The sequence below is a fragment of the Carassius gibelio genome, chromosome A19 (assembly GCF_023724105.1).
Source record: "Carassius gibelio isolate Cgi1373 ecotype wild population from Czech Republic chromosome A19, carGib1.2-hapl.c, whole genome shotgun sequence".
NCBI lineage: Eukaryota > Metazoa > Chordata > Actinopteri > Cypriniformes > Cyprinidae > Carassius > Carassius gibelio.
In genome coordinates this window covers 29170256-29182755 of record NC_068389.1, presented here as the reverse complement: position 1 = coordinate 29182755, position 12500 = coordinate 29170256, and the positions used below count along the sequence as shown (strand labels likewise).

At 38.3% G+C, this 12500-nt stretch overlaps 2 protein-coding genes across 3 annotated transcripts in view; both read left to right on the top strand.

The window, feature by feature from the left end:
- Positions 1-239, top strand: part of LOC127935105 (ectonucleotide pyrophosphatase/phosphodiesterase family member 2) — an 18490-nt gene extending 18251 nt beyond the window's left edge. For both annotated transcript variants that reach the window (XM_052532711.1, XM_052532712.1), the window contains exon 25: positions 1-239. This exon is cut by the window's left edge and continues 97 nt beyond it. In XM_052532711.1, coding sequence (XP_052388671.1) covers positions 1-74 — 74 coding nt within the window. In that variant the 3' untranslated portion in view covers positions 75-239.
- A 3844-nt stretch (positions 240-4083) lies between these two features.
- Positions 4084-12500, top strand: part of LOC127935106 (venom phosphodiesterase CdcPDE) — a 27151-nt gene continuing 18734 nt past the window's right edge. The window contains exons 1-5 of the mRNA XM_052532713.1: positions 4084-4909; positions 5667-5757; positions 7537-7668; positions 8525-8650; positions 8892-8952. Coding sequence (XP_052388673.1) covers positions 4871-4909; positions 5667-5757; positions 7537-7668; positions 8525-8650; positions 8892-8952 — 449 coding nt within the window. The 5' untranslated portion in view covers positions 4084-4870. The remainder of the gene's footprint in view (positions 4910-5666; positions 5758-7536; positions 7669-8524; positions 8651-8891; positions 8953-12500) is intronic.

The window sequence follows — 12500 nt, the reverse complement described above, 5'->3', positions numbered from 1 at the left end:
GCTCCGCCGCGCTGCCGTACACGCGTGTGCTGGCGCTCAAAACACACATGCAGACCTTCGAGGACCACGTGTAACCGGATGTCCAACGCACCGCAGCCTGTAGTTTTATTCAGTCTCATATTTATTATTCACCTTCAAGCTAATAGAGAAACCGTGTCTCAGCTCGAACACACTGCAGCTCAGAGCGCAATCACAAGAGTCCCACTGACAAACCCTTCAAATAAAGTCAAATGCAGTCACATGTAGTTTTGTTTTTAATATGATGATGCCTATGACTGTTTATTGTTAATGTCATGATGCAAGAATAATCTAAAAACTAAGTGTAAAACACACAGTAGTTTAATGCTGTTCACTATAGAGCAGAGCCAAATAAATAATAATGCTTTTGCATAACGACTTACAGTAAAATTACATTAACTACATAGCTTATGTGAACTAACAGAAAAACACATCTAAAACAATTATTGATTTCACACTGCAAAATATGATTTTCTTCCTTTATTTTTTTTCTATACAAATATCTAAACATTTATAAAACCAGATGTAACATTACTTATGATGCAAACTCAATTTGATGATAAATCAGCTGAACAGGTTTAGTTTTAGGCTTACATTGTTGATCCTTTAAACCATTTAATTTTGATCAATTTTGCAGGACTTAATATCTTAATTTTGATCTCCAGTAAAAGGATATTTCAAGGATATGCAAACTGGAAAACAAGACTAAATACTCTCTTTTGTAGTGTAGTTAATATTAATTTCTATAAAATCAGAATGAACTTTCCAGGTTGTGTTAGTTACAGTGATTACCTCGTGAGTGAAAGCAGTGTGAACACTAAGTGTGTGTGTGAGAGAGAGATGTGTGTGTTTAGTATGTGTCCTGCTGGTTTCTTGGTTCACTCTGGATTTCTCTCTAGCGTATGAAAAGTCTAAGAAAACACGTGAAAGGTGAATTTGTGTGTGTTTAGCGTGAATCTGCTTTCTGCTGGCGGCAGACGGTCATGTGACTCACGATCTGAGCGAGTCTTACTAATGATTTCATTCCATCAATAAATGCCTGAACTGTCAGAAAAATGGTTAGTCACGTGTTCCTGTTCACATACATCTGTGTGTGTGTGTGTGTGTGTGTGTGTGAGCTTGTGCATGTGTGTGAGAGTATGGGCTAGTGTGTGCATGTGTGACCTTGAGTGAGTGCACATGTGAGCTTGTGTGTGTGTGCATGCTTGTGTTTATGTTTGTGTGTGTGTGTGTTTATGTGTGTTGTGGCGGGGTGGAAGGAATACACAGGAGCAAACTCAAATGTAAATCCCCGGAGGGTGGATTTTATTCTACAGTGAAAGGTTGCAGGGGTGATGACGGTGATTCGGTATATGAGGCCCGGCTGATGAGAGGGAGGTGCAGGTGATCAGCCCGTGATGAGCCTCGAGCCGGTGCTCCTCGTGAGTTACCAGGGTGACGCTGATGTGGAATCGGGATGCTCGTAACCCCCCCCCCAAGGGATGAATAGGGGGTGGGTGGGGAGTGACCCCTGACAGATCTGCATAAGCTGACCAGATCCGGGAAAGGCCATCGGCGTTCGAGTTGGCCGCTCCGGCCTGATGGAGCACTTCGAAGTGGAAGTCCTGGAGCGTGAGGAACCATCGTGTTACCCTGGCGTTGGTGTCCTTGGCGAGAGCCATCCACTGGAGGGGCGCGTGGTCTGTGAGGAGAGAAAACTTCTGCCCGAGGAGGTAATACCGCAGCTCCAGGAATGCCCACTTTATGGCCAGAGCTTCCTTCTCAACGGCGGCGTAGTTCCTTCAGCTTCCTGCTGATATATAGGATAGGATGCTCCTCACCTTCTTGGACCTGTGACAGGACGACCCCCAGTCCTGTGTCAGAGGCATCCGTTTGCAGCAGGAAGGGGCAGCTGAAGTTTGGGGCACGCAGGACTGGTGAGGACCGAGGTGAGGGCCAGCTTCACCTTCTTAAACGCCTCCTCCGCTTCCGGTATCCAGCATTCCTTAGGTTTTCCAGCTGACCTTTCCTGGTCAGGTCTGTCGGGGGGCGGCTAAGGAGGAGAAATTAGGGATGAAACAGCAGTAGTATCCTGCCAACCCCATAAACGCTCGTACCTGGGTCTTTCTGCTGGGTGACCTTCTTCTCCTGTGGTTGGAGGAGTCCCGGTCCAACTTGAAAACCCAGGTACTTTGCCTCCGTTAAGCCCAGGTGGCACTTCCGGGGGTTGGCAGTGAGCCCAGCCCTACGTAGCTCCAGACGGTCCAGGTGGTCTTCCCAGCGCTCGGAGAGGATGAACATGTTCATCATCCGTTGGAACGTGGCCAGGGCCCCGTGTAGGCCGAATGGGAGGGTCCGGTATTGCCAGTGCCCACCAGGGGTACTGAAGGCGGTCTTGGGCTCGGCGGCTTCAGATCCCTTGGCGAGGTCCAGGGTGGAGATATAGTGGGCCTTTCCCAGGCAATCGAGAAGCTCATCCACCCGAGCCTGCCGACGAGCCTCTGGGACACGGTAGGGCCATTGCCGGATCTCGTGTTGGATCATATGGGGGTTCTGCCCGGGGGCCGACGAGAACACATCTGGGAACTGACCGACCAGGTGTTGCAGCTCTGTCTTCTGGGTCACCGACAGTTCCGGGTTGACATCCACTTTGACTGGGACCCTGGTGGCGAGGGCCGCTAGCTGGTCTCTTGTCCTGACCCACCTTTTGAGTAAGTTGATGTGGTAGATTTGGTCTGGTTTCCACCGCCCCGGGCTGAATGAGGACCATTACCCAGTCTCCCGGCTGAGCTAGTGTGTGTGTGTGTGTGTGTGTGTGAGAGAGTGTATGTGCATGCTTGTGTTTATGTATGAGCTAGTGTGTGTGTGTGTGTGTGTGTGTGTGAGTGAATGCGCATACGTGTGTGTGCAGGCTTGTGTGTGTGTGTGTGTGTGTGTGTGTGTGAACTTGTCTGAGTATGTGTAGGCACATGTATGAGTATGTGAGCGTTTGTGTGTGAGCTTGTAAGTGCATGTGTATTGTGTGTATATGTATGAGCTTGCATGGATGAGTGTGTGCATGAATGTGTTTGTGTGTTGTTTATGTTTGTGTACAAACTACAGAGCTCCTCACATCTAGAGAAGTGTTCACTTCATCTGCTCACATCCTTGAAATAAAGTAAAATGCAGGAAAATGTAGTTTTGTTTTTAATATAATGATGCCTATAACTGTTTATTGTTAATGTCATGATGCAAGAATAATCTAAAAGACAAGTGTAAAACACACAGTAGTTTAATGCTGTTCACTATAGAGCAGAGCTGAATAAATAATAATGCTTTTAATAATAATGCATTTGCATAATGACTTACAGTAAAATAAATTACATTTGTGAATAATAGTTAACTACATAGCTTATATGAACTAACACAGAAAAACACATCTAAAACAATTATTAATTTCACACTGCAAAATATGATTTTCTTCCTGTATATATATATATATATATATTTCTATACAAATATCTAAACATTTATAAAACCAGATGTAATATTACTTATGATGCAAACTCAATTTGATGATAAATCAGCTGAACAGGTTTAGTTTTAGGCTTACATTGTTGATCCTTTAAACCATTTAATTTTGATCAATTTTGCAGGACTTAATATCTTAATTTTGATCTCCAGTAAAAGGATATTTCAAGGATATGCAAACAAGACTAAATACTCTCTTTTGTAGTGTAGTTAATATTAATTTTGTATCTGTATCTATCATTTAATGGAGCTGAGCGAACATAAAATAACAATAAAGAGCTGTATTTCTATTAACCAACATTAAAGATTAATAAATAATGTAACAGAAATATTGCTCATGGCTAGTTAGTTAATATTTGTTCATGAATAAACCATCATTAACTGATAGGACTTCATTGTAAAACATCACCGGTGTCTTTTATTTGATGCGTCCTGGTTTATCTGTTGATTACTCAGATTGCACTGATTCATTTAACTGTTTGTAGTCTTTCCACAGAAAGACGTAGTTGTGATGAAGTGAACTTTCCAGGTTGGGTTAGTATTTAATGTAATTACCTCGTGAGTGAATGCAGCGAGTGCATCTGAGCTTGTGCGTGTGTGCATGTGTGTGTGAGATTGTGTGCAAGTGTGTTAATGCACACGCATGTGCATATGTGAGTGCTTGTGTGTGTGCGTGTAAACTGGATTTGAGTGCACGTTCATGCACACACTCACACTTATACACATATACGCTTACACACAAATTAGCTCATACTCGCACACAGTGCATGAACGTGTGTGTGTGTGTGTGTGTGTTTCACTCTCTGACCTTTTTATTCGCAAAGTAAAATACAAGATAATGTACGGATAATAATGATAATCTGATAATGAGCTGTGAAATATTAACACTGTCACGTTTCTCTTCATGAGCTCTCCTATCACCTCACATTCCCTCCAGCTTATCTACACCAGGCTTATTGTAATAAATAAAAACATAAAAACATTTTAAGTTGGAGTATTTAAGTAAATAAACTTAGATATATACTTAACATCATAAAATATCAGCACGTATTATAATATATCAATGACTAAAATAAGATTGATTTGCACAAAGCGCAGTATCTGATCTCTAACACATGCTGCAGTAACCTTTATCAGCTCGTGAGAAACTTTGAGTTTGTACTTTCATACTTCATACAGAAGTCATAGCACTCATATTAATACACAGTTAAGCTAAGATACACAACAACATCCGTGTGTGTGTGTGTGTGTGTGTGTTAACAGCTAATGTTCTGAAACACAGTCCAGAGTTCACACACACACACACACACACACACTCCTGCAGAGGGTCTGAGTCGGTGCTCAGTTTCTTCTGGCCGTCATCATGGACTTCAAGAGCAAGCAGAAGAAGAAGGTCCTTGTGGTGAGTTCAGACTCTTTCCAGCTCATTACTGGTGAATCAGTCTCACAAATCCTCCAACAAGATCCTACTGGATCCAGTGAAGTTCATATTTTGAAGTTTATTATTTCAGTAGTTCAGTTTGAATGGTTTCATGAGTGCTTCTGTAGGATCATCCTCATTCAGTCTGTGGAGGATCAGAGAGGTTTCACAGTCACAGTAATGGAGCGGCTTCGGTTAATGAGCGAGAGACTTTCATCCTAACTAAAAAAACACACAGTCGGCTGACACGCTGTAATTGTTTTAAAGCAGAATTAACACGTATATAGATATGAAATACATTTATACTGTATGCACTGTTGAGACGAACACTGAAGAAAGACAGTATTCATATTGAGAAAAAGAATGTTTTGTGAATATAGTCAAAGCTTAAATGGTACAACACAGGATTTTTAGAAAGGAAACTTTCAAAGAGAGAAAAAAAAGAAAAGATGAACTAGGGAGAATAAATAAATGCTGAAAAATGTGCTGCATTGTGTGAATAATATGTAACCCATAAAGTAATTGAAATCTGATTATGAGCAGTTTAAAGTGTGATATAATCTTATAACAAGTGCTTCATTTTTGTAATCTGATTCAGTTCACTTCAGATTACATGTAATCAGTTACTTAGCCCTGGTAATAGACAAACCAAATACAAAGTCTGAACTTTTACTGAGCAGTTTCATTTTTATGGAGCAATGAAAGTGACGTGTGTGTCTGTGTGTGTGTGTGTGTGTAGATCTCGGTGCTGCTGGCCGTGTGTGTGGTGGTGATCATTCTGGGTTTGGGTTTGGGTCTCGGTCTCCAGCTGCAGGACTGCAGGAATAAAGGTGACAAACAAACACACACCTGCATCAGCTCGGAGAAGCTTTTTCTTTATGCTAATGATGCAACAATTTTATTATTTCATTAAGTTTGCAGTTACTAGGGATATCAAAATGGTTTCTAGACAATAACCTTTCTATACACATACTGTAAGTAAAACGTAAGCCATTTTCTTTGCTTCTAGAATGATATTAAAGAACGATGACACTTTTTTGGTTAAGATTAACAATATTGTAATATGGTCAAAACTATAGTAAATTATTTGGCTTGTTTAATAGATAATAAATTAACAGGTGATTTTATGGCTAGAAAGGTGTTCAACGAAATATGTTCTAAAACTAGATTTTTAGCGAGGCAAGCTGACTTATTGGATGTTTATTCCTTAAAATTGTTGACAGGGGCCTTGATTCAGTATCATTTTGAGTATGCTATCTCTTTCTGGTATAGTAGTTGTTCCAAGATAAATTGCAAAAGGCTCAAATCAAATTAGTTAGAATAATTGTAAAAGTTCATCCACAAACGCATAAAATGGTAAAAATAATAATAATAATAATGTCTGTTTGGTGATGCTAGCTAGTTTGTACTGCAGGTGTAAATGGGTTTCTAGCATTTTTATCCTTGACAGTTTTTTAAAGTGTATGGGACACATGTTATTTTAAGTTTTAAGTTTAAAGATTTTAAGTTTGAAGATTTAAATTTTGAAGCAGTTTTAAGTTAAAATATTTTAAGTTTGATGCAGTATAAAGGTTTTAAGTTTAAATATTTAAAGTTTTAAGACAAAAAGTTTGATGCAGATTTAAGTTTACAGATTTTAAGTTTTATGCATTTTTAAGTTTAAAGTGTATGGGACACATCTTATATTGTACAGTTTGTAAACTTGTCAAATAAATCTCAATTCAATTCAAAGTTTTAATACTTTGAAGGATTTAATTTTAAATTTTAAGATTTTAAGTTTGGATACTTTTAAAACAGTGTATAGAGTAATATTGTTTTAAGTTTGAAGCAGTTTTATATTAAAAAGTGTAAAGTTTAAAGAATTTAAGTGTGAGGAAGTTTTAAGTTTTAAGTTTGATGATTTTAAGTTTGACACAGTTTTAAGATGAAAGATTTAAAGTTTTAAGTTTAAAGTTTTATGTTTGATGATTTTAAGTTTGACACAGTTTTAAGATTTTAAGTTTTAAGTCTAAAGTTTTATGTTTGATGATTTTAAGATTGAAGTTTTAATATTAAAGATTTTAAGTTTAAAGTTTTATGTTTTATGATTTTAAGTTTGACACAGTTTTAAGATTAAAGATTTTAAGTTTTAAGTTTAAAGATTTTAAGTTTGATGCCATTTTAAGTTTAAAGTTTTTACATTTAAAGTTTTTACGTTTAAATATTTCAAGTTTAAATGTTTTAAGTTTGATACAATTTTAAGTTTAAAGAGCAGTTAAAAGTTTTTAAGTTTAAAGATTTAAAGTTTGAAGATTAAAATTTTAAAGCAGTTTTAAGTTTAATGATTTTGTTTAAATATTTAATGTTTGATGTAGTTTTAAGTTTAAAGATTTCAAGTTTAAAGATTTTAAGTTTGATGCATTTTAAGTCAAAATATTTAAAGTTTGATGCAGTTTTTTGCATTAATGCATTGTTTTGTAGTGAAATAATGATGTGGACATTCACCTGTCCACTAACATTGGTTTGTGTATTTGTGTGTGTGTGTGTGTGTGTGTGTGTGTGTGTGTGTGTGTGTGTGTGTGTGTGTGTGTGTGTGTGTGTGTGTGTGTGTGTTTGTGTGTGTGTGTCAGATGTGTCAGCATCCTGCAGGAATCGTTGCTATGAGCCATTGGATGTGGATTCAACATCCTGTCGCTGTGACAGTCAGTGTTTGGAGACTCACAGCTGCTGCTTTGACTATAAGGACATCTGTCTGCTGCCCAGTGAGTGACCTTTATGTTTGTTGTTTGAACATCTGTGTCCACAGTTACAAGTCTGTGCCATACGGAAACCAAGTGAGTTTAACAGATATGTGTTCTAAATTAAGTTAGTTGTTGAATTACTCACTCTCTACAAGCATCTGTTAAATGTCAAAATACAACTATATTCAACCAGCATCTTCCATTCCAGAATATTCATATTGCTGGTGATGTTTGCTGTGAGTTTTTGTTTGATTGCTTGATTGATTTATTGCAAAATGTGTATCAATTAAATTGCAATTATGAAAAAGAAATATTATTGTAATTTTAAGTTTTACCATTATAATTGCAATACTTTTTACAGTGTATATGTCACTGTAATAATTTACTTTAACTGTACTCAATACACAGTGAAAACCAGTAATAGATCTAATGGGACATTTCATGTAATGTTACAGTAAAATACTGTTCAATTTACAGTTTTTAGATCTTATAGTTTACAGTGAAAAACTGAATTGACGTCCGTGGAAATGTTACTGCTCACATTTGATCGTTATTCATTTAGATGTTTCTATGTTTCTCAGTGCATATTATGCTGGATGTCAATATATTATAAAGGCAGAACACTAATTTTATTAATTTGGTATATTAACAATATTTAAGTTCATGAAATACATGCTTTTTATTTTTTTTTACTGTAAATCTAAGTTCAGTCTGTAAAACCTACCAAATTTTGTAAGGTAATGTTCTAGAAACCACAGCTGCTGAATATGACTTTAATTTCAGGGATTCTTAACAAATCATATATTAACACAAACATGACAATATAAGTCTTATAATAAGAATATGAAATGAAGTGGTTGAGCTGTTGTGTGTGTAGCTCAGAGCTGGGAGTGCAGTGCGCTTCGCTGTGGAGAGAGACGGCTGTCCGGCAGCAGGTGTCACTGTTCGGAGGACTGTATGAGCGCCGGAGACTGCTGCTCCAACTACAAGAGCATCTGTGAGGGTCAGTCCAGCCTCCACTGTGCTTTAGACTGATAGAGCACACACACACACACACACACATTCTGTTCAAACATTTCACTCAGAACTACACAGACAGCAACACCCTAAAAAATGAGCTTGTAAATAAAGCAGAGATTATTGGAGTGCATGTTTTACAACTGTTTCAGTTTTTCTACTCGCACAAATCTTTTTTTATCTTCCAATATCTCCAATATTCCTCTGTGTGTGTGTGTGTGATGCAGGAGACACAGAGTGGGTTCAGGATGAGTGTGTGGACATGAACACTGCCAAATGCCCTGCCAGGTAACACACACACACACAAACACTCGCATGTGTGCTGCACATATATCCATAGGCAAGTATTATTCAGTTGTGGTGGGCCTTGGAAAGTCAGTACTTACTGAGGATTATCCGCGGGTTCTTGGCCATTTCCTATATCTGTTCCAACCACTGGATAGAAGAGTCAGACCAAGTGGAGAAATGAATCAACACACCACTGAATCAATCATGAATGAATCACCACACCAACAAACAGATGGGTAGAGTATCCAAAAACTGTCCTGACTTTGGGGGGGAAAGTACAAATTGCTGAATAAGTAAACGTGATCATCTTAATAGTTACTTCTTAACATTTCTTAACACGTGATGCATTTAAATTCAAGGGCGTAAGTTTGATTTTATTATTGGTGGGGACATAACGACAGACATTTAATTGTTTAATAATGTAGATAATTTGATATTAATGTTCATCTGAACTCATTTTGTAAGTGACTTTTCTTTCTGTTTTAGAGATGTTTTCTTTGGATTGTTTTACTACTCAAATCGAAACATACTTAGGAACATCTGCATTAATAATGACTCCTTTTAACGATTCAGAGTCAACCCTTTCTTTTGAGACACAATAAGTTCATTTATGATGCACTTTCATCTTTACAACTTTGCAATTCACTTTCTAAATGTAATACTTTTTTTAACCTGGCAAGACAGCTCTTAAGAAACTTAATCATGGTTTTGCTCCAAAAAAACATGGTTACTTTAGTCAGGGGTGATGCTAAAGGGAGGAAGGTTAGGATGATTCTAAGGCCCCCCAGCAGTAATTGTACAAGTAATAATCCAATAGAAATTATAAATGTATCTACCAAAGAATTACAAATAAAACTAAATTACGGCTTATTTCTGCATTTACGGCAAAATTACCCCCTCCTCCATTGCCTGCATGGTTCTGTCCCATCCACAGCAAAGATCAGATTGCAAACTGTCTTCGAGTTTCATGAAGATCTATAAGTCCGGTCATCAAAAGAACGAATTATTTGTTGTTTAGAAACAAATGGAAAATTGACAACTTGTGCTGGGGGTTAGGGTTAGGGTTAGGGTTAGGTTAGGGTTAGGAAATACTCAGACCAGCCCGTCTGTCACCAACAACCATTCCACGTTCACAGTCTTCCTCATACTGAGGCTCGGTCTGAACTTCAGCAAATCATCTTCACCTCATCTAGTTTCCTAAATGCATTGAGTTGCTGCCATGTGATTGGCTGATTAGCTATTTGTATTACCACACAATTGAACAGGTGTACCTAATAAAGCGGCCGGTGAGTGTATATTTAACTGTTTGATGATTTAGTATAGATATTTATTTAGATATTGGTAGAGCTGTAAAGTTCAGACTAGATGACTGATAGTTTACTATGACTTTCTCTAGAATCTTTGACGCAAACAGAGACATTCAGTGTATATTGTTGTTGGGAGGGACAGGAAACACTAATTTAATAAAGAGAATCCTGTCATAATTGACTCACCCTCACGGTGTTCCAAACCAGAATGAGACTGTTGACCACAAAAGAAAATATTGAAGAATATTGATCACTAAGCAGTTGTTGTTAGCCAGTGACATTTTCCATAGTCAACTTACCTTTATTTATATAGTGCTTTTATCCATACAGATTGTGTCAAATCACTTTACAGTATTAAATAGGAAAATAGTGTGTCAATAATGCAAAATGATAATAGTAAACACTCAAGTGTGTTTGCTAGTTTCAGTCCGGTGCCGTTCGCATTTTCCCGTCTAGTGCCATGTCGTTTAATTAGCGAATGCATTTGTGCACCCATGGGTGTGCTGGTCTAAAAAAGAGGTGTATTCAGGTGCTTTTTTAAGGAGTTGAAAATAGACTGCGCCATAGACCAACTCAAACCTGGTCTAAAGCCTAAAGTCCACGGCGCAATATTTTTTAGTTATTTAAAGAGCGCGTTGGTAGAAAATGCACCTCTGGGCGGATCCACAGTGCACGCTCACTTTGCTTATTACACACAGGGATGAGCATCACACAAACATGCCAAATATTAAAAACAAAAGGATTACAGTGTGAAAGAATATTATTGTGTAGGCTACATACATATAAAAGTTTAATGATGGATAGTCATTGCGTGTATTAGAATTAGGCTACCTATATGCAATTCAGCCTATTACTACTCATAATAGTTACGTACTGGATCCGGGCGACTGCAGTGACCCTCTGATCTGGACACAGACTGGATCTGGTGGCTACGGTGACCTCGGAACAAGAGAGAAACAGACTAATATTAGCGTAGATGCCATTCATCTAATGATGTAGCAAGTACATCGGGTGTTATGGGAAGTGTTTCCGGTTCTGGTTTACCTTATTACAGTTTTTGCCCGTTGCTTGAACACATTTTGCAAAACTTCGCTCATGGTGCCAAAACTCTACACACAAGTAAGCATGACACAACACTGGGAAATATACCATTCATGTCTGTGTCAAATTGAAACTCTGCTATCAAAACCTAACATTCCTTTGTCAAAGTGTAACTCTGATGACAAAATGACACATACTTGCATCATATGCATACACTTTCAGATCAGGGGGAACACACTAGTCTACTTTATATAAAACACTGCAGTCTTTGATTTTCACTGTTTATTCAGAAGGCATATTTTCAGGAGGCACATTTTCAAACAACCAAAAAAGCAAATAGGTCTGCTCAATATTGTACATTGTAGCACTGGACATTGCAGTAACATGAATTCAGATAAAGCAAAAAAAAAATAATAATATAAAAAACACTATACTGTAAACACAGAAAATCATGGCAATTGTGCATTCGTGAGCTCATGGATCGGCCGTCTATTGGCCTCATCTTCTCCCGCTAGGCACCGGGGAAAATATCCCCTTGCATGTGGAAACCATCCATGGATTGCTGTCACCTGAATGTCATCACAGGTCCATCATCTGCAGAAGAGACGTGCGGCGTGTGTGTGGACTCTCTGCACAGCTTCCATCACAGTCAGGACATGGTTGATCACATGCTCCACCAAAGCTGCTCTTATATCATCAGAAATAGGGGTCCGTGCATGGCCTCTTCCTCTTCCTCCTCCTCTTCCTCCTCTTCCTCTTGTTCTTCCTCCTCTTCCTCTTCCTCTTCCTCCTCTTCCTCTTGCTCTCCATCCATCAATGCTTGCAAAGTTCTTGAGCTGGCTGATTGGTGTTCAGTTTTGCAAGTAAGTGTCTTCAGTTGTGTATTTGAGTGGTAGCAATTACCCGATGTGTTTTGTATTTTGGATACATGTGTTTTCCAAACGGCACTCTGAGATTTCATTTTGGAACGAAGTGTCTTATGTATGAAATAGAGTGTAGTATGCAGGACCAAGTGTGCTGCAGAAAGGAGTAAGTGTGTTCAGAATTGCAACTAGAGTGCAGAGCAGCGCTTGTGTTTAAGGTATGGGTACATGTGTTTGAGGTATGGTAACAAAAGCTTCAAGTTGTGTTACTTTAGTCTAAGCATGGGTCTATAGTGTTCAAGCAATGGGCAAAAAACTGTAATGCAGCCTAAAAATA